General features: G+C 34.9%; 1 protein-coding gene across 1 annotated transcript; it reads right to left on the reverse strand.

Annotated features, from left to right (window-relative positions):
* Nucleotides 1-1,238: 1,238 nt before the first annotated feature.
* Nucleotides 1,239-22,949, reverse strand: LOC140148070 (UDP-xylose and UDP-N-acetylglucosamine transporter-like). Its single transcript, XM_072169923.1, has 10 exons — nt 22,752-22,949; nt 20,073-20,186; nt 18,052-18,154; nt 15,137-15,186; nt 13,196-13,277; nt 11,833-11,935; nt 9,614-9,723; nt 6,562-6,637; nt 5,284-5,363; nt 1,239-2,398 (listed from the first exon to the last, which is right to left on the reverse strand). The coding sequence occupies exons 1-10, from the start codon at nt 22,832-22,834 to the stop codon at nt 2,153-2,155; spliced, it is 1,047 nt and encodes a 348-aa protein (XP_072026024.1). The 5' UTR covers nt 22,835-22,949; the 3' UTR covers nt 1,239-2,152.
* Nucleotides 22,950-23,651: the final 702 nt, after the last annotated feature.

The raw sequence follows: 23,651 nt of genomic DNA on the forward strand, positions 1-23,651 counted from the left end.
TGATGGTGCCGCAAGCTACGCCTTTGCTCAACTCAGACTCTGAAAAGGTAACTTTTAAGCTTATGTCAATATGACAGAGTCCAATATCAGTCTACATGCTGCTGTTAAAAATATTGTCTGATAGTTTTAGACCGGAATATAACTGGCATCTTGTATTTTTTGAGACATTTTTCATGGTTATTCCTACTCTCAACATTGTCAATAATATTTTTAAAGGCCGATATCTCAATTTCCAATTTTATAATACCATAACTTACGAACTCAATATCTTCGCTTTGGAATGTCCGATTACATTAGGGAAAACAGCATTGTGGAGCAAAATATCTCTAGATTGAAGATGTAAAACCTCAAAATTGATAACCTGCCCAAAAGTGTCTCCTTTTGACATGACACGTCACATATTCTTAAAAATATTGATATTATTATATACCCAATTCAAGGTTCATACCAAAACATTGGGTTATTTCAGTTGAAATCTACACACCACTTATAGAAGACATGACCTGAATCTCCAACACAGGGGGTGAAGACCTCAAATGGAATTACCCATTTCAGACTCCCTGTGTGGGGGGTGAGGGGGTGTATGGATTTCAACTGGAATAGCCCATTAAATGATTTCATTGATCTTTTGGTTTGTTGCCTTATAATAATTCACCATAAACATATTAGGCAAAAAAAAAATAATGGTTTGTCTCAAAGCTCACGAGTGGTTTGAAAACAAATGCGAAATGCTATTTTTTTTTTTTATTCCGACTTTTTTCATGGTATTTGGAGAAAAAATCCTATTTTCGCCGACTTTTTCTGGAAAAACTGAAAAAAAAAATTTTTTGGAAATAAAAAAAAATTCTGCATTTCTCTCACGATTTTACAAATGCGTGCGCGAGCTTTGAGACAAACTTTTTTTTTGGCCTTATATTAATTCACTTTAGGATTCAATCATGTTACATAGTGGTTTACCAGAAATTAACAAGGATGCACCCAATATTGCGATTTAGTGGTATAAAAAAATATGTGAATGTTAAAGCCAGGGTCTTAGCAATATCCGCAATAAAACTACAGAATAACAGATATATTTGGCCATTTCCTCAAAATAATGAATTCATCGTGAAAGTGTCCAATGGACACTGTCCATACGCAAACAAGTTCAAGGTATGACAAATTGTAGATGCTAATTAATGCGTATGCACGCTTCATTTAACTTGCATTTGCATATATGTGACATGATCAAGGGGAATGAGTTTTACATATGTTTCAAAAGAGGACATGGAGAGCTTTCAGAAACTGAAAACCCCAAGTTGATACGACTTTTCTTTGCGAAGTTATGTCACTTTATCAATCGCAGAAAACAATAGAAAACAAAAGCATTTAAAACACTTTCTTTGCCAATATCTCAAAATCGATGTTAGCGACATCCGACTCATTCCCCTTGATCATGTCACATATGTTACTGTAAAAGTAATTTCATCTATAAAGGTATAGAAGAGTTGTTGAATTATATTTTCTCCATGTTTGATGAATTCCTCTGCAAGATCCTTGAAACACTGACATAGCCACACGAGGCTGAAGGGTAAAATGTCTTTGCAGAAAAATATTTGCAAGCAAAATGAGGTAGAAAAAGATACAATTCCCTCTACCCGCTGAGAACAAATTTTGCCTATAAACAGCATATGTCTCCTCCTACCACCAACCACGCTGGTTAGTTACGCCTCTGCCTTATAGAAAACAGAATAGGACTGCTGTCTCCTTTTATTAGTAAACCGCAAGGCACATCTGGTAATTACAATACCCTATCTACGCTGTGCAAAGAGACTAGATCCAGGGAGTACAGACTCTGCCATGTTTGTATGTCACCCATGGAGGGCAAAATAGTGTACCGCTGGAATATTCTGCTATGCACACAGTAAACTTTGACTTAAAGTGTGTGCTTGTGTGAGTATTGTGTTGTGCGGATAACGCTCATTACGTGCATACACGCAAACCTTTGTAATGCTAAAATTTTGAAGTAGCAACTTATCATTCGATATTGGGGTTCTGCCCAAAAATGCCAGTGGTACATTCTTTTAGTCCCCATTGTGACAAACCAATATGGTGTATTTACCATAGTGCAATTCCAAGTTGGTACTCTTTGGGTCTAATCTCTTTGATGCTGTGTCTAATCAGTCTTTTTCTCTATAGGCGTTGGAGGGACCACAATTTCATAGAGTGTCTGGAAAACACCGGTGAACAAAAGTGTGCCTCCGAAGACCAGGAATGTACCGAACCAATGGTAGATGGTGAAGGGATTCTGGAAGTATACTATGGAGAAGACCAAGCTGACAAACTTACGCAGAGTGACCACTAAAGTGACCACTAGTGATGGACATTCTGTGGTCAAGATGAATACTCCTCGTATACATACATATGTGCAGGTGTGGTTAAGGAAATTATACTTTGAAATTTAAAAGTTGTTTCAGTATGCAGTAAAGTTTTATACCATAATATACCTTAGGGATCCAACCAAAAGTTTAATGACGACTTACAAATGGAAGTCTGTTCATTAAGGGGTCAAAAAATTATTGAAAAAAGTATTGATCAAAGTTGATCTAATGTTCCAAGGATGTAATATGTTTTTTCAAATTTAAGTATATTGATGCTCCACAGTGGTTGATTCAAAAAGATTTTGAATTCCACAGTGGTGGGTCAAAAATATGTTAAAGGGCATGATATATGAAGAAAAATATGCATGAGTTTTGATGAGCCTGTTAAATTTGAGTACAATAAGGCAAATAATACCAACTCGGTCCAACCCGTCTCGAACAATTTGGGACAATCCCGCCCGACCGGACCTATATGATTTTTTGAAACCAGATACAATTTTAACTATATCTTTTACTTTCCCTTTAAAAATCTAATAGCCAACCTGCTAGCGACCAATGACAGAGCACTTAATTATGCAATGTACAAATGTGGTAGTTGCATGCACATAAATTGTTTCCGTAAACAGATGCATCGGTAGGATTGTAGATCAAATTATTTAGATTTTTGTGTGACAAATCCAATAAAATATACTCACTGACTTGAGCTTTCAACAGCCATCAGGCTGACAAACTTGATCAAAAGTGATCTGGTCCACTGCATTTCCAAAGGTGTTTGGAAAGACATCTTATAAATTAGGGACCAGTTTGTTTTTAGCAGTGGATCATATCGTAAATGACTCAGAGAAAAAAGGTTGTGATAAGTCGTATGCGGAGAAACAGGAAGGCAATTCAAGGTCGGCCTTCTTGAAAAGAACATCAAAAAGACTCTGAAACGGTCAAAGACACAAAGTTCACCCGAAGCAAATAGAAAATTGCCAACATCAGATTTTCTAAGGCAGTGATCTGTGATCACGCCGACTTAGTTGTTCTGATGTTGGCGCTTTTCTATTTGGGAGGGTGAACCAGCATACTTTAGACGTTTCAGAGTCTTTTGATGCTTCTTTCAAGAAGAACTTGAGAATTGCCTTCCTGTTTCTCCCAATCGACTTATGCAACAACTTTGCAGGGGATTGACGGCTCTTTTTCACTGAGTTTCGAGATGATCTTTCTTGTCTTTGGGATCCCAAGGAGCTTTTGAGAGTGCATCCAAACATGGCTGTTGAAATGCAGTGTTTTTGACCAGATCACTTGTGATCAAGTTTCATCAGCCTGGATGGCAAAAGCTCAAGTCAGTGAGTATATTTTATTGGATTTGTCACACAAAAATCTAAATAAAAAAAATAACATAAATTGTTTGTTTGTGGATGATACACAAACGCAGAAATCATCATTGTGCATAGTTTCATACTACGTCAAACACGGAGTCCACAGTTATATACGACCGTATAAGTAGCCATGCATAGCGTTTGCGTTTTGGCAAATAAGGAAGTTTGATTGGGTATCATGTATCGCATATATTCATGAGGCTATGAATATAGACTGGGGTACCCAACTGGTACAGCACCTGTATCAACTGTCCTTTGTTTATTGTGGCCACCTTTTGGCAGACGATGGTGGACTACATTATTCACTGTGGCAACAGCCAATATCGTAAACAAAACAGACAATATGACGGCAACACTGCCTGGACATTGGACGCCCCGTGCTGAGTTGTGTTTTTAGCTCTATTGGCCCCGTTACAGAAAAAAAATGCACAAAATATATTTCTCAGTGAATGTATAAATTTTCACATAAAAATAAATATTTTTGGATTCAAAATAAATGTGAAGAAAAAAAAAATTATAGCCGGGAGTGAGCGGGACTCGATCTCGGGACCCTATGCACCGCAGGCGAGACCCGTTACCATTAGACCAAGCGAACCGTGATACACAATGGGGGAAATTTTAGGTATATATCATAAACATACCGTGCGTTATTCATACAAAACATTCAAAAAACAGTACTTACAATGAGGTTCACTGGCGAACCTCAACGGATTTAGACTGATAAAATAGTGCTTAATAACATACGTAGTTTTGGAATAATTTGAGACATTTTTGTGTTTACGTGTAAAACCAATGACAACGTCAAAATTCAGCCAATCTTGGCCGGCCCCCCCTGCCTTTTGGTGAGTTTCACCTAGGTTTCATTATCATTGAGGTATAGGACTTTTTATTTTTTCGGAGGAGAGCAGGTAGGGTAACTACTTGATTATATTTCTACATGTTCATACTACATTCTCTGAAAATTTTAAAAATTCATGACGAGTCCGTTTTTTTTTTAAATCACATTTTGTTCCTAAAATGGGGTTATAAGCGCCCTCAACGGGCACTCTCTCCATAGGGCTACATGTAAAGACCAGTTATAGACAAATGACCCTAAAATAAAATGGACTCGTGCGAATTTCCTCAAATGTTGCATATGATGTAGATTTAACATCTGGAATGTAATGCAAGTGATGTCGTTGCTGCTCTTCTAAATTCATTTTTAAAATGTCCGCCCCAGACCAAGGTGTTTACGCGGAGGTACATTGAGTAGGACCAGCGTTGGATGTAAGACATTTTTTTATGCCTAGCATTATCAGCTTGTACTACTTGGATTTTTTTTACATTTGCACACTTCACTACTGTAAGTCTATGGCATAAAATTGCTACACATTTCCAAAACTGAGTAGCATTTTGCTCCGCGATACCCGCTGTAGCCAACGCTGAGTTGGACTTATGATTTTAACCCATTTAGAGTATAACAAAACAATTATACTGACAAAACAAAAGTCACATCAAGCACAAACCGGCATATATCGACTGCTCAGTGCCAGAAGTGGGTATTTATTGAAAGTATAAAAAGGATATTGTGTAACTATATTTCCAATGAGAAACAGCCACATTTTTGGTACATCAGCTTCTAGAAGGGGAACATTTACTGGCTCTGTAAAAAATCAAATGAAAAAACAAAGTAATGTCAGTTTTCTTTTCATTATTCCTGCAAAAAGATTCATCGCTAATTAAAATATTTTGCCAAATCTTTTTTTACAAGGTGTATACTAACCGTATAGAGAAATTAACTACATGTATATGAATGGGGTTTCATTTCGTAAATACTGCTGTTTTCTTTGTTTTTTGCCAAAGTTTTCATTTCAAAATTATCTAATAACAATTTTAATGATTTATCCTTCACTTTTAGGTACCGTATTGGTCCAGTACAGTCCCACCCGCTTTTTTAGGTGAACATTTTTCACAATTGGGGGTGGGATTATACTCAATTTCAAATTTTTAAATTTTTTATCAATTTTCATATTAAAAATACAAAACATCGTGAATTTTTTTTTTTTTAAGTCAACCATGAATGATCCTAGCATCTTTTTTTTTTTTTTTTTTTTTTTTTTTTACAATTTCTGGAATTTTTCGAAAAATGGGGGGTGGGACTATACTCGAAGGTGGGACTATACTCGGACGAATACGGTAATTTATACACAATTTAAATTTATTACACTTTCCCCTTGGATCATTGAATAAGCCTTTAATATGCATGGAGCAGCAAACACATTCAAACATTAATGCTCTGCGTGCTAGCCATGCGCTTCAACGGAAAAAGTTGAAGTTTTTAAATATTTTCTCAAAATATGAAGAGCTATCTTAAGAACTACTGAACCAATAATAGTCTTGTTTGTACTCATTTTAATGCATTTTTCAAGCTAATTCCAAATATAGTCATGAAAATGTACATTTCTGAAATTTTTGAATTTTTTGAAACATGTCGTCTGCGGTCGACACCCGCGTTAAGAGAGTTAAGCAATTTGCAAATCAAACCAACAACTGAAGGAAATTGTCAACTATGCAAGCCCCGTCATTAAAACAGAGTTAATTTTTTTTGCCATAGATAAACACTTGTTAAAAGAACTCCTCTGGTTTGCATAAATTGTTTTCCCCCTGCTAGTAAACTGTTATCCCATGTGGTGCCAATCGTCTTTGGGCAGGAAAAACCTCTTATGTGTCATTGGCCCCTGAACATGTTTAAAGCAAAACCTCCTATGTAACCGATTGGCAGTTTTGATTTAAACATGTTCAGGGGCTACAAACACATACAAGGTTTTCCTGCCCAACGGCACAATGTGAGTTATACACACCTGAAGCAGAAAACATGACAGCATGGTTGTAGATATCTTGTCCTAATAGTAGAAATCCTGGTAAGGGCAGCGCATGCTATTAATTAAATGAAAAATAATGCAAATATTATATATTGGCTGCAGGGTTGTTGATTTCTTTTAAAAAATCAAAAAAAATCAGATTTTTTAAAATTTAAATCGGATTTTTTTAAATTTAAGGTGGCTGTGTACTCTCAGATACGCATGTAGTAAAAGTGTCATAACTTTGTAATTATTCATGCAAGACATATAAAAGTATACATTTTTATAAAGGCAAGACATCAATGAATCTTAATATAAATACAGATTTGGTGTAAAAACAACAATTATGAAGAAAATCACATAAAAGTGAATTTTCAGCATTTTTGGTTTGGTACATCATAACAAAAAAACACTCTTTCCCAAAATTTTTGTTTTGGTTTTTTCTAAATCTTGAGGCTCCATTCCAAAAAACGTTTTTTTATTTTTTTGACATTGGCCTTAGTTTTTGAGTTATTGACCAGGCATCAAAATGAACTTTTAAAAAATTCACAAAATGCTTATTGGCACAAAATGATGCCTAAAATCGAAATAGACCAAAATATTAAAAAACGAGAAAACGGTTTCTTGAGCCGGCCATGCTTTTTAAGGCAGCTGTGTACTCTAGACATTGTTTCTTTCAGCAAAATTGAGTTTTTTGATATGTTTGTACTTTGTTATGTTTTTTATAAATACAAGGAATGAAAATCCAGATTTGTAAACTCCAACTGCAATATTTTAAGGATTTTATTTCACTATACCACTTGTGTTTGAAATTGAAAAGGAAAGAAAATCTTTGTTGTACCAGCAGGGTACACGCGCGCAACAACGCATCGCATTGCGTATCGTGCAATTGGTGAACGCACAAATACGCGACGCTTATCTGCATGCGCGGCGCATCTTATGGAAACACCACGGAAGCACAAAAACCTAGTGGTCAAATGGCTCCGTTTTAGCTGATAAAATGTGGGTTTTTTCTTTTTCTTTTCCCCGATTTAAATATCAAGTAATGAATGGATTTCGCTCAAACTTCTCAAGGGGCCGTGGATTTACCCGATGTTTATGTAATGTAAGGTAGAAAAATTAAAACTGCTGCATTCTCCTGCGAGATTCAATGAAATTGCAAAATGTGACCACTTTAAACTTCAACTGCCATTATTTCAATGTTCATTTTCTTGGTAAAATGACGATTTAGGTACACGATAACTCAATAAATACAGCATCTATAGGTAAGCAAATATGATCATCGTAAAAAGCATGATCGACTCAAGAAACGATTTTCTCATTTTTTTTATATTTTGGTCTATTTCCGATTTTAGGCATCATTTTGTGCAAATAGGCGTTTGTGAATTTTAAAAGTTCAATTTGATGCCTTATATGGTCAATATCTCAAAAAATAAGGCCAATATCAAAAAATTTAAAAAATGTTTTTGGAATGGAGCCTCAAGATTGAGCTAAAAACAAAATAAAATATTTTGGAAAGAGTGTTTTTTTGTTATGATGTACCTAACAAATATTGCCAAAAACTCACTTTTTTGTGATTTTCTTCATAATTGTTGTTTTTACCCCAAATCTGTATTCATATTAAGATTTATTGATGTCTTGCCTTCATAAAAATGTATACTTTTATATGTCTTGCGTGAATAATTACAAAGTTATCGCACTTTTACTACATGCATGTCTGAGAGTACACAGCCTCCTTAAGATGATCATATTTGCTTACCTATAGATGCTGTATTTATTGAGTTATTGTGTACCTAAATTGTCATTTTACCGAGAAAATGAACATTGAGATAATGGCCATTGAAGTTTAAAGTGGTCACATTTTGCACTTTCATCGAATCTCACAGGAGAATGCAGTAGTTCTTGTTTTTCTACCTTACATTATGTGAACATCGGGTAAATCCACAGCCCCTTCAGAAGTTTAAGCGAAATCCATTCATAACTTGATATTTAAATCGGGGGAAAGATCTTGAAAAAACTCACATTTTATCAGCTAAAATGGAGCCATTTGACCACTAGGTTTTTGTGAAATCAGTGCTTCCGTGGTACTTCCATGATATGCGCCGCGCATGCAGATAAGCGTCGCATATGCGTAGCGTATATGTGTGTTAACAAATTGCGTGACTACACAACGCGATGTTGCGTTGTTGTCAGTGATTTAAATCGGTGTGATTAACAACCCTGATTGGCTTACTTCATAGTTCAACCATCTGACATTGGATTTGACCAATGTGATGTAATCTGTGAAATCCTTCACATGCTTACATTTTCAATTTTTATAAACATGGGAATTTTACACCTGTGACTTCATCATCAAAAAATTATGTAAAGCATCATCAAAAGCAAAGGAGGATTGAAAAAAATAAAAAATAGTGAAGAGTTTTGGTCGATCCTTCTTGTAATTATTTTGTAGGACAAAACATTTGAAGGGTTTCACAAATCACATCACCCATGTTCTATATTGAAAGATATGAGCAAAGAACGATTGAAAAAAATAAAGAAATATTAAGAATTTTAGCCTTTATTATTTTTTATAAAACAAAATAGGATAATGCCACATGTGAAGGGTTTCACAGAGTACATTACCAATATTCTAGATTGAAAGTTTTGATATAAATTCATTTTCACAATTTTTGTTCAATGTCATTTTCTGTGTGGATGTGTGACATGCATGTATGTAATTATATTCTGCTTGACCTTTCACACACAATGGGATTTCTATTGTGCTATGTACTGTACAACCACATTATGCTTGGGGCATGCACGTATGATTAGAGCATTTTCATAAACTCATATAGTTATTGTGAAAATACCTGGGTAAAAGAAAACTGAATTTATACTACAATTACTGTTTTTTCACCAAATAGATCTAAACTGGTTCTTCGTGAAACATTGTATAAAACGTAATTTATAAACTGCATTGTCCAATTACTGCCTTTCAGCTGCATGCATTATTTTACAAATCTAAATAGTATCCACAGCTAGCAATCATATAATATCGAGTACAACTTACTGAATAGAATAAAGCTTCTCTAGGATGTTTTCCAAATTCCTTGTATAAAACTTCTTGAAAAATACCCATCCTAGCTGACAAGAAGAGGCCAAAGGTCAACATGGCAACACCTGTAATGCGTAAAGAAAAGCAGTTTGATTTCCTTGAGCAACAATATCCAACTTCAAACGAAAAAGTACAAAATTGTCATACAATAAATAAGCGAGTGCATTGTGGGTAAAACCTGGTGGGATATTGTAGCCGGTCTCAAATAGTATATCAATGGTGATGAACTTTGCACTTTACTAAATTCCCTTTTAATATTTTTTTATCAACTGTTGGCTCCAGTATAGAGGTCAGCCCCATGAAATTTTCGCATTGTTGGACAGACGTTTCAAATGGATAGATCATAATATAAAATATTCAGAAGAGTCTGTAGAATCTCTTCTGCTTTGTCGACAAATTTGTAACCCGCACATTCTATTCCATTTCCATGGCAACAGAATTAGTATTTGGTGTGCACAGAATACATGACACATGGATATTTTATATCTATGAACAAAATCATCATTTCATTCAATACATTTGATTTATGGGTGAAAATGAAATTTTTATATGGGAAATTTTTTGAAAAATTATTTATGCATCATTGAGATGGATGTTTAGATCAATCATAATATTTTTCTGTGGACTAAGGTTTTTGACTTATGACCTCTTGAAATTCATGAGTAGGCATAAGTGCATGTTTTAATCTTATCTGTGCCGGCATCAACTACTCAAAATATTGGATCTGCCTATCACACGGTAGAGGATAGTAAAACAAAAATTCCTGTCATTTATTCTGTAATTATTATATATACAAAACACAAGCACACTGGTGCATGTTCAACACATTGTTGCATGCACACACAACACATTATTGTGTGTGCAAAAAGATAAGTCTGTTAAACTATCCAGGAATCATAAAAAACATCTCAGTTCATTTTGATGGAACTTACTTTTTTATTTAAATCAATGATTACAGCCTTTTTGACCCTTTTTTGGCAGCAAATCAATTTGGCCTATCCAGATGTTCATCATATGCAGCTGGATTTATCAAATGTACCGTATTCATTCCAATAAGCGCCCAGGTGTGGGTGGGTGGGCGATTATTTTTACCTGGTTTACCTAATTTTTTTTTTTTTTTTTGTAAGGGCGTTTATTAGAGACAAAATTATGTATGTTATAAAAGGGTCCTGAGATGTTCCAGTAGCTTTTCTGATGTAGAAAATGTATTGCAAGTTTACACAGGACTTCTAGTCCTCCAGCTTTATCACTGTATCGACGTCTATCCATCACTTCAACATTGATGGTACCCTTTAGCAAATTGAAAATACCCTGGGTGGCTCTTATTGGGGCATGGGCGCTTATTGGAACGAATACGGTACTTGAATTGATACACAATTTCCAAAAATTTCAAATTTCAATTTTGCAAATTCAATGGGCAATTTTCCCACTAACAATAAATTACAGCATTTTGTTGTAGGAAATGAACTCAGCCCACACGGTCCATATCAAGAGAACAGGTTTTCACATTGTTATTGGTAAAAGGACTAGAAATTGTATATAACTTTGGCAGCACACATATTGTGAGGCGCGTCAACATGTTGAAATTTGCCAATTTTATAGCCATCACATGTACATAATAATGGACTATTATTCATGGTTTCGACTTCAATACAACAAATTATTACCTACAAATGTTGCTTGCGACTGTAGCAATGAAGTCCATGCAACTAATTTGATAATGGAACCAAAGTTTTTGATAGGAAAACAATGGAATTCCTTGTAATCGTAAGAATTATTCAACTTTTATGCAAATTTATGTAAATTTGAGTCAGTTGAAGTATTTCGCTCTGTTGAAACATGCGAGTATATAAGCTATACGATCGCGAAGAAATTCATCATTACTCTCCATACCGTAAGCAGTTGAAGCATATTTGTAATGTGAGATGCTAAGTTGATTTTTATGCAAATTGTATGTAAATTAGCTCATATCTCCTGTAGCACCCATGTAGAATTTTGTAGATTTTACAAGCAAAAACCCTAGACTCTCCTCTTTCCATACACACCAAAATATTGATGTTGTGCGACCGTTGCCAGTATATGTCATTAAGGTAAGCCCTTTGTGCATCGCTCCCGCTTAGCTTATTAGTCTGAAGTCTTCCCTGAATTGCTACATGAAAATTTCATGACCTTACCTATCAGCATCCTAAATATATAAGCACTGGCAGCCTCTTCATCACTCATGTTCTCCTCATTGTCATTACCATTGGCACTTCCACCATTACTGGCATTTAAAGTCTGAAATCAATACAAAGCAAAATATTGACAATATTGTCCTCTCACTTTGATCACACTATATTATATCAAGAAATATACGCTGTTATCTACTATCATTGAACACAACAATGTGAAAAGTGGTTCCCTCCGAATCCTAAGACACATATACTGCGCCAATAAAGTATCCTTACACTTGGAAAAATAATCACAATTTCAAAACTGAACAATATTTGGGTAAATTTGTTTTTTAATAGATGCACTATCTAATCCGCACATTATGACACCACATTGAATCCAATGTGACCTTAAGAAGTAAAGTTACAAGCAATTGAATAGATGAAGGTCCTGTTTTAAAAGTGACAAACTGGCCTATACAAGGCACAAAAAGATTTCGACAAGCGCAACAAAGAGACAACACAGTTTCTTCAATGAAGCGTTATTTAAAGCAGTGTTTATTTCAGTTTTTAAATTAAAGCCAAATGCATAAGTTAGCCATTCACCACTCTCAAACCAGATTTGTGGTCTGTGGAGTTTTGAATAGGCCATTTGGTCACTTTTGAAACTGGACCTTCGTCTAATCAAATGCTTGTAACTTTACTTCTTGAAGTCACAGTGGATTCAATGTGGTGTCATAATGTGCAGGATTAGATAGTGCATTTATTAAAAAACAAATTTAATCCAATATTGTTCAGTTTGGAAATTGTGATTATTTTTTTTTTTTTTATTATACTTTATTGGCGCAGTATACATGTATGTGCCTACACACACATGGAGAAGTCCGGGAAAAAGGTTAGGTCTTAGTAACAGGAAAGCTCCTTTTAGCTTGTAACTACATGTGTAGTTTGATTGACAGGATTGTGAGGTGCAAACAAGTTGGGCTTTTTCTGACTTTTCTCATTACAAGAAAGTCTTTCTTAAGTTCTTCTGGTTCTTGATATTGTATTTGCAACAAAGCTATTTGAAAAGATGGGAGGCAAGTATCTTTTCTTAAAAAGTTATATTTATGTTGTTTTTGCCTATATTCAAAATGATACACATGTTAATAAATAGGGCCTACTTTTTGTGATAAGAGTATACACTTACAAACTTCAGTAAAACTGAAAACTTACAAACACAGGACATCGTACATTGAACATATAAACATTTAAAGATTTCAAACTGGCACACAAGATCAAATTAATCATTCTTATTCCTTATTCTTTTACATCAATATGAAGGGGAAAGAAGCACTATGTATCATCTTGGCATTATGCGGTGCATGGTTTTTCTTGTAAAACTTACCTCTGTTCTAGCTGACATAAGCGTGCAGACAAATATACCTATGGAGATCATGAACACTGATAGAAACTTGGATGGAGGATATCTGAATGAAATAAAGGCACAAGTAAATATTGATATAAACAAGTTGAAGTTATTTTGAAATTGAAACCACTAACTATACAACTACTTTTGAGCAATGCTCTAGTGTATTTTCTTAGCAAATTATGTTCTGAAGTTCTGCAGTGGTAGTTTGCTGATGTTTCTGCAAATAGACAGTTTCACTGTTTGCTTGGTTTTTTCCACTAAAACCGCTGTCAAGCTGTCTACAGCAGAGAGCAACATCTATATGGCTATCATCAATTATTATGAAACGGAGAGCTAGATTTGATTTTCATATTTTAAGCTGACCTCATTGCATGTGCATTGTCAATGGCAGGAATACGCTTTCGAGTATCAGGGTGCCATCAAAATGTGGACTTTTACATGTGAAATTGTGTACCAAACTATGGACCGTTTTGACATTTTCCCCCAAGACTGGCTGTATTCAAACTTGAGAACAAATATATCAATCTGGCCCGTAACCAGCATTTTTTTGGGGGGCTGATTTTGAAAAAAAGTGGACTTTAAAAAAAAATCGAACCTTTTTATCCAAAAAGGCATAAAAAACCTCGTATTTTTTCACTTGCTACACTCGCAAATGGGACTTTTTGGGTCAAAAAGGGGGACTTTTTTGCCTTTGGTGATGGGGGGGGGGCTCTGCCCCTTGCCCCCTAGTTACGGGCCTGGTTTCAATACCTATCCATACTGACCAATACCTATGTATATGTATGAACAACTGATACTAGTCATAGTCTCATACCTATACTCATTCACTTCTCCCTATTCCAGAAAAATACAGCACTAAGGGACCGTTCACAAACACTTGTTAGGGGGCCTGATGCAAAAAAAGGGGCCCCTGAAAATTTTTGACCCTCCTAAGGGGGGGGGCCTGAAAAAAACGACCACAAATTTTCCTATAAAAATTGAGTTTATATGCTTTTCTATGGGGTTGACCCATAATTTTCATGTCAAAAAGGGGGCCCTGAAATTTCCGAGGTCTGTAAAGGGGGGGGCCCCGAAAAATTTTCGCGATAACATTTTTTTTTGCATCAGCCCCCCCTTACAAGTGTTTGTGAACGGTCCCTAATTTTTGGGAATTAACAAAATATTATCCTGTTTTGCCAAATGAAACATAGCTAAATGCTAATCCTTTAGTTAGTCCTAACTGGCAATAGAAGTCAAATTTTAATATTTTTGCAATTTGAGGTAAAATGGTCCAAAAACATTGCAGTGACAAACTTGTAAGACTTGGCATAAGTCTAAGCATTCAAAATCTTGAGTATAGGCTAAGAGTTAGCTCACAATTTTAATATTATATGTTATTTTTGCTACTTGGTTATGAAAAAGATTGGAAAATGTGTTTTCCAAAAATTAGAATGCATAACTTGAAATTAGTCTTTGTGCTAGTCTTTGGGCCTGATTGTCACAGAATATGAAAAAGGTCGAAAACACCCTAAAAATGCATGTTTCTGGCCCTTATTTCCAAAAATTGAACAAATATTAAAATTTGACTTTTACTGCCAGTTAGGATTACCTAAAGGATTAGGATTAAGCTATGTTTCATTTGGCAAAACAGGATAATATTTTTTAAATCCAAAAAAATTAGTTCTGTATTTTTCTGGAATGGGAATGGGGAGTAGTTCCTTGATCCTGTACCCGTACTCCTAACCAATCCCAGATAGGTATCTGCAGACGATTCTATACTCAAGGAATACCCATTATAGCACTCTATGACCAATACCTATATCCGCACCCATAATCAATCTAAAATTGGGACTGGTTGTGATGGGGTCGGTCAATTAGAGAATAAAAGATGAAGTTGTACACTGAAAACACATATTACTTTCTCACAATTATACTTACTGCTTTTTGAGTATTAAAATTCCAAGTGCCATATTGGCCACAAGGGAACCCTGGAATATGAAAAATATATTAAAAACAGTAAATAACTAATTGTTGGTGATGAAGTGATAAACTGTAAAAGTGGAAATATATCTCAATGTGCTATTCCACTTGAACTATATATGGAAGACATGGTCTTAATTTTCAACACAGGGAGGGGAATTTCAAATGGGGTTATCTGAATGGGTGACTCGGACTGACTCCATTAAGGTCATGTTTTCTGTAGGAATGTATGGATTTCAACTTGAATACCTCATTATGTACATGTTTTCAATTAACTTGTAAATATTGTAAGTATTCAAAGATTTCCTGAAAGAAAAGTCTTTTCCATATATACCGGGTGTCCCAAAAAAAGGTTACATGTAGATTTTTGAAAACAATTTTTAAGTTAATGTTAACAAAAATAAATGTCCTTTTTATGACATAATCTATATATGTATCCTCTACTAGTACCCCTGTGAATGTCAAGTTCACAACATGCGTATTTAGCTTGCATTCCACGCATTCCTGAGCAAGCTGTTTACCGTGTTTACGTGACATAATGCAACACGAGATTCGCTGCCCGCACACTGCGTACAGTGTATTTGGCGGGTCATTTGAGTAGGTCCAGCCATAACATAGCAGGTGCAGTATATTATTATGTTGAACAGATAATTAACCTTGTTCAGTTTTACTTCGAGAGTTTGGTCAGAATATGGACAATATTCTTACAGTATATAACACAGCAACTCAACAAAACTCAAACAAAGCCTAAATGCAAATTGTTATTAATTTTATTATGTTTATGGCAGGAGATGCAGCATGCAAAAATGCCTTCACCAAAAAGTGTTCCTCTCTAATGAAAATCTTTATTTTTACTAACAAGAGTCAACAAGCTCTATAAGAAATGTGCAATATTTAATTGTCAATGTGGTTCTTGAGTGCAAAAAGTTTTTCAACCATGAAAAAAAGAGAGAAGTAAAAAGTAATGAGAAAAAATAGAGCACATAGATGTGTTTGTGTTTAACTTTCGTTGTGCGATATTTTGTCATTTTGCGCTCATAAGTTAAGTTGCTTTTAAAGATACGGAGTTGAAACTTAGCAGACAATTACATACGTACAAGTAGGATAAATAAATAATACGTGAAAAAATGACAGTGTTTTGTTGTACCATCGCAAAATGCGGTTCATTTTCTACATGTAACCTTTTTATGGGACACCTTGTATTCTAAACCTTTTTGTGCTTATCCATTTTGTTTATTTTCAGGTGAAAGTGTACATATTGTACTAGGAAATATATTTTGGGCATTTTTTTTCTTGGAACGGTACTAGAGCCAAAAACACACCTTGGGGAAAATATCACGTTCAATGCTCAGGCAGTGTTGCTGTCTCATGTCTGTTTTGCTTACGATATTGGCTGTTGCCACATTGAATTGATGCCAGGCTACCATCATCCATAAATAGCTACATATCTATCACACAGCTGGTCATGTTTTTTGAGGTGGGACCCAATTGTGTCACATCCTTCAATTTGTCAAAAATCAACTCCTTTTTTGTATTTCTGATTATATTTCAAAAAGTTATCACCTAAACTATGTAAAGGTATACATTTTTAGAAAGCATATATTGTCAGGATTGCAAATCTGTAAAGTTTGAATGGATATACAGGGTATGCCAAAAAATATACAGGGTGATTCCAATGAAAAGTACCAAAAAAATTACATTTCTTTACCACTCCAATATTTCTACATAGTATATTAAATTGGAAAATGAACTTGATATTTGGAATGTATGCAATTAGCCCTTTCATTAAATATATAGTTTGCACCATATTTGTTAAGCCCATTGTGTTATACAGGGTGTTAAAAAGTTGTATTTAAATTGCTTAATTTAATGCAAAAGTGCCATTAATTGTAGCATTTATAATCAAATGCACTTTGAATTTGGAAAATATATTCAAAATAGTTTAAAGAATCGCTATAATATCACATTTAAATATTTAATTCCCATAAAAGGTGTTCCAAAAATCAATAAAGTAATTTGTGACAATGGTACATAGGCATATACATGCACAATTCTAAAGCCTATATCAACAAACTATTTAACAAAAACCAGAGATCAATATGTCATCAGATTAATCCTTTGACTGTAATAATCTCCTTTGAGAAGATTTATTTTATAGATATTTCAAAGATAAAACAATTTAAAAGTCCATCTGTTTATGAAAACCTATATTGCTGCTTTCTGAATTCTATTGGATTGCATGACACACCTATTCCACTGCATTCATTAAAAGCTCATTAAATCCTTAATTAATAAAGTTTATTAAGATTAACTATTAAGCAATTATAGTTAGAAAGTTAAAAAATAAGATAAAACTATGCAACTACATTTTTACTTCTACTAGGCACCAAAGTGCATGAATTTTATTAATGAACACCAACTTCCCATTGGAATTACACAGAGCTCCTCCGCTTCCGGCTCCTCCACTTCCGGCACCACCCCTGACTAATTAACTTAATTAAGCTGTAGTAATTAATTAATACATTTATTTAATTGTATTTGTTATTATTTCATTAGATTAATAATTTATCTTCAAAATAAGACCAAAACCATTTGTTCATGATGAATTTGAGCAAAAATATAGGAATAAGAAGACAAAATGATTTAGCAAAATGTGACAGCACCACCTTTTTTAGGGTCCCAGTATAAAAAACATGACCAGCTGTGAAATATGCAGATTATGCAGGTATTACAATAACTGTCATGGAATCAATCAATTACCATTCACACCTGGGTATTATTAACAGAATAACAGTTTGTAATTTGATCAAACTTACAGGTGAAAATGAAATGGATTTTGAAATGAAATGAAAAAGGTTTGTACCGGTACTTACACTTCTAAAGATCATCTGTAGAGGTGTCGAGATGTTGAAATTCATTGCATAGTTGTTTACAACACTCACAGTGAAAAAGAACATCACCATTATCAAATATTTTCTGTAAACAATGAGAGAACAAAAAATATTCAAATATTGTCACTGATTTATAATTCCATCTGTGCTTCTTTAGAAAGAGTCACATAGAAAGTATTTTGGCTGCATCATCTCATTGCAGGGCTCAAATTATGTAAATACATTATGTACATACATTGTACAGTCAGGGATAGCATGAGCTCCAAAATTTAAAGGGTCCAACTGATTTTTTCCGGACCCTTTAAGCCCTGCAAAACGTAAATTTAAAGGGTCCAAATTCAAGGAGAATTTTATGGGTTTAAAGTTCTGAACTTTGAAAATGGATTTAGTTAACTTTGATTTTGGAACACTCTATTCGAAAGATATCTTGGGTTTTCTGTGTCATAATTGGTCTGATTTTTGAGGTTCTGTTTCCTATCATACATCAAGGTTTAATTACGCTCCAAATTTTGAGTTGTATAGTTCTTGCAGTTTTGATAATTATATAAGAAACTTGTATAATGATGCCCCATAGGATAGTACATTCACTTCCGGTGTGGTTACCACAATTCTCCACATTTTTGTAAAAAAAACCCCATTTGAATGGTTTTGATATGAGAAACATGCAGGGTTGTTTGATTTAAATCACATCGATTTAAATCAGTGATTTAAATCGCGATTTAAATCACTTGATTTTTTTTTAAATCACTGATTTAAATCAACTTTTTCATTTTTACCATTTTGATAAATATAACTTAATTTCTTTCTTAATTTGACTGTTTTACATCATTCCTGATGTTTCTACAACCTTTGGATACAATCAAAATACCTTTATGATGTCACTTTATCTTTTGTTAAAAATTCATCTCCAAGGTGCCGAATTCAACAGGTTTTTCCTCATGATTTTTGCCAAATTTTTTCTTTGAAATTTTCACATGTAAAAACACGTTTTGAATTTTTGTAAATACCTGATAGTATTGTGCATATGTTTAGCATTCCACTGGTCTCTTTTGAACTTATTATGGGGTATAGCAGTTCTTGAAATTAAAAAAATCAAAAAAATCGATTTAAATCAAAAAAATCCAATTTAAATCAAAAAATCTGATTTTTTTATTTTAAAAAAAATCAACAACCCTGGAAACATGTATAGTGATTCTTTGAACAAGTTCATTTGGATTGTTAGATTTCACTGTTGACATATTTCTTTTTAAACAAATCCAATAAAAATGAAGATGTTAAACTCACATTTTAGTGACGTTTCACCACTACACTAGTGGTTTCTGAGGCCAGTCTGAGGAAACCACTAGTGTAGTGGTGAAACATCACTAAAATGTGAGTTTAACATCTTCATTTTATTGGATTTGTTTAAAAAGAAATATGTCAACAATGTATAGTGATTCCCCACAGGATAGTACATGGACACTTCCGGTGTGGTTACCACAATTCACCACATATTTGTACAAAACAATTTAAACAAAAAATATCTCAGACGTTTAATTTTACTGGGGTAATGAGCAAAGGCATCTTTCAACAGTTTTGCTTCAAAATGGCAAAATTTTTCGTGTGCTTTCCGCGCATTTGTACATTAGACTTAATCTGTCACCAAAAGGTGCTGGAATCAATATACTTCAAGGAATTTTTTTCCAACCCCATCCCCCCCAATGTCAAAAAGAAATATATGCCACTGGTAATGAGAAAAATATGAGCTTTTGTCCGTTACCAAAATCTCAGTTTTGATGTGAAAATAAATGGGGGATGAGACTGTTGATCGGGTCAAAGATCATTAAAAATGTTACCAACACTTTGGAAAATGTGTTTCACATCATATTTTTTGTGTGCTGGAAGCTGCCAAAGTCTGGCCTGCCTGTGTGTACTTTGGCGATATTAAAGACAGAAAGAAAGTAAGAAACAAACAATACATGTAGACATGGAAATAAGACTATCCAATACTGCTATGTTCTTACCTTATTGGTATTACAGACTTTTTTGTTCCAAAATGTGCAGCAAATATAAATCCTTCTAAACCAATAAATAGAAACTGCATAAATGTGACGATATTGCCGCTGCCAGGGAATTGCCTGCAAACGAATAAAATAACAAATTCACATTATTTACAGCTGCCATGAATTTGACTTACGGCATTTATTTTACTTACAATTTATATTTACAGCCACACTCAATGGATACAAAGTACATTGGGATTTCAATACTGGGTAGCATTAAGGCCTGAAAGTCGGGGGTTGATTGCCCGTGTTTTTCACTCCTGAGCTTGCAGAAAATCCAAATACATGGGGTGAAAATTAAATCTCGGGGGTGAAAAATATTTTGCAGTGTAGTCAGGGGTAGCAGTAAGGTCCAAAAGTAGAGGGTCAGAGTTCACCCCAAGCTTGCACATTCCCAATATATGGAGGGTGAAAAATTAATATATTTTTAATTTTGGGGGTCATTCACCCCCGATCGGGGGTTAACGCTAACTCAAGGCATTAGCCAGAGGGGTGTCTTTAGGGTATCCAAAATACCTTATTCTACAAAATCAGGGTGTCCATGTCCTATTCACTCCATTATAAAAATCAAAATTTTAGGGTGTCCAAATTGAAAACAGGGCGTCCAAATGACACCTGAACACCCCTCTGGCTAATACCTTGATGCAACTTCTACAATACACTGTACATGTATGTAGGTCCTGTACCTTCAAATAAAAGAATTCAAAGGTCAGAATAATATTCAATATTATTAACCAATTTCTTTGGTTTACTTTTAAAATTGGTGCCTGTATTTTCTATTTTCTGAAAAAATAAGGCAATAATAAGGCAACATTGTTGACCCAAGAACTCTGTGGCTCCTTTGATGACATATTCACTGACCATGCATGGATAATTTGCACTATTTCTGTGTGTTCAATAGTGAAATGAAAATATGTGTACATGTGTCAAAGCTGAGAGTATAAAACTAAAAGTCTTCCCAGTAAAGTAAAGCTTTTGACATTTTTGGAGACATAAGACTCAATCAGCTTTGGACTGTCATCTCCAGACCAGTGACCAAAAATACCTTGGATCTCATCCTCACAAACAACCCAAATATCATATTTAATATAAAAACTCACTGTGGGATCTGTGATCATGATATCGTCACTTGTGTGACTTTGATTTGTTGCCTGAGAATAGATCAAGCATTAAACCACCTAGAGTAGAGGCTAGTTCCAGTAACTGTAACTCAGTAATCTTTATTTAACATTTTGACATTATCTGATTACCGAGTTACAGTGCGCTATATTGGGGTAATGGGGTCCCTTTTGCAAAGAAGATAAATCTGGCCATTACCGGTTGCCGAAAACTTAAAATTCTTCTTTCTCTAAACCACATAAATAACTTACGCTAATGTAGTCCAATATGTGATCTTCAGACACTCCGGCAAACTATCCGCATATCGATGGATGTCTTGATATATTCACTTAAAATAGTATAATTTGATGGGGTTTTTTTTTGGACTTTCCCCATTTCGTTTCACACTGTTTACATGGTGTGAATTTTGCGACGTCACTCCGACCAGGGTTCATCTGGGTTGCCAAAACTTTTTAGCCCAAGTCGCGGGTAATACTAATAGCCATGAAATGTCGCCCAAATAGCCAAAAAAATTTCTCTTTTTTTTTATGTGGATTTAGGCGAGATCTACACCCCTTTTATTTTGAAATTTTATATAATTTTTTACAGCCAAGGTTTAATTCAACTTTTATCCAAAACACTTGTTACTGTCACCCACCACCCACTTGGAGGTAGATATAGGACTTTGGGAGCATTATTACATAAATATACTATTGTAAAATCACGTCCATGCTGCTCTGGCACAGCCCAAGGTGTAAGTTTGGAAACACACCACCACGTGTTGACAAATTTGACCTTTAACCTCCTCTCTCTCGACAACTTTCTACTTAGAATATAACGGGACCAAAAAGTGCTCCTGAAATAATTGCTTTAACAAGAAAATGAAGAATGCAGTGAAGTGTCAACAACAGTCAACAGCGTATATATGGAAAGCTTGTATTTTAGAGATAAATTATTAGACATGATGTAGTCTCTTAGGTGTTGATTTTTTATATATTTTCTTTTGCGAAAGGGACCCCAATCAACCGCAGCATGTCTTCGGGCCCAGTAAATGTCAGTATGTTAATAAAGGATAGGACCGAAGCCTACTGGCAGGTCTCTACTAGAGGCTAGCTAGACAAATCCATCACACATACTCTCTGAATACATACATCGAATGTATGGAGCCGGTATATAAACCATAAACATAATAAGGATTGTGAAAAGCCGTAACTCATACATACAATGGCGGATGGGTGTACTCTCTGAAGAAATCACTTGATAAGGAAAGAGTAAACTTCTTCAAAAACCATCCTGATAGAAATTGATGTAATTTGAAGGAGATAGTTCACACACATGATGGAGAAATTCAGCTCACATAAAATGTCCAAATCAAAGCATTCTTTAGTTACCCGAGCAATGATCAGACCATCACCATAGTCTTGCCAGCAAGACTTCAGTCTTTATCATAAACATAATGACATCTACGTATGTATGCTGAGTTATAGTTACTAGAACTAACCATCACCATGGATCAACACATTCTTTTACTTTTAAGCTTACCTGATGAGAAGCTCGAGGAACACGACATTGGAGCAGCACCCGGCAAACACCATCCCTATGGCAAAGATAGCTGCAGAATTCATTTTGAAGTGGGAGGTGGTGATCTCAACCTTCAATTTTAGACAGAGTGTAAACTTTCACTTCTTCCTGCTCAGCAATCAGCATTGCAGTTCTGCAGATGATCAACCGGCCGGCTTTTGACACTAGACTCGATCCTCCAGTCCTCGAATACTCACGCACGGCCGCTCCACTGTGCTGTATTGAGGACTGGAGCAAACAACGTTCTAAAACAGGAGCAGTGAAATATGAATATTTAGTAGATTTTGATTACGTCATTGCGCGCGTAGACGCGGAATCATAAACCTGATAAACACTTCAGAGCCCTGATCTGACGCTTAACCAGTACTCGGCAGTTTATTTTTAAGTTCCCTGTATGTAGCGAACAAACAAATTAACAACTAGCTACAAAATCAGCTAAAATCCACTCGTCGCGTACGCGTCTTCATTTTTCATAAGCGGATCGGATCCCCGTTTTAAACCTTCTTTGCCGTCAATTTTGAGTTACCGTTGTTATCGCCATTACATATTTCTCAAATTTTCACTTTTTAATGAACTTTGCGATGATGTATATGTCTTTGAAAGTATTCATGGGAAACACTTTTATATTTGCAACACACTGAGACCATTTGCAGCCGTCAAGTCATAAGGCCAAATAAAAAAATAAACATGTTTCACGTCCCCTCCCGCTTCCTTTTTTGAGGTTTTCTCAAATAAATTTTTATTTTCTGAAATTCAGTTATAACTTTTCAAAAAATATGTCTAGGAAGTTGGGATGCTTTCTATAGCCTTGTTAAGATACAAGAAACATTTTAGGAAGGTTTTGTGATCATTAGAGGGGGT

This window comes from Amphiura filiformis, chromosome 3 (assembly GCF_039555335.1).
Source record: "Amphiura filiformis chromosome 3, Afil_fr2py, whole genome shotgun sequence".
NCBI classification, from domain to species: Eukaryota; Metazoa; Echinodermata; class Ophiuroidea; order Amphilepidida; family Amphiuridae; genus Amphiura; species Amphiura filiformis.

Excerpts from the sequence above, each read along its gene's own strand:
- LOC140148070 (XM_072169923.1), bottom strand. The coding sequence starts at position 22,834 with ATGAATTCTGCAGCTATCTTTGCCATAGGGATGGTGTTTGCCGGGTGC. Across the intron at positions 11,936-13,195 it reads TTATGTCAGCTAGAACAGAG|ACTTTAAATGCCAGTAATGG; the intron begins GTAAGTTTTACA and ends TATTGATTTCAG. Across the intron at positions 9,724-11,832 it reads TATATTTAGGATGCTGATAG|GTGTTGCCATGTTGACCTTT; the intron begins GTAAGGTCATGA and ends TACGCATTACAG.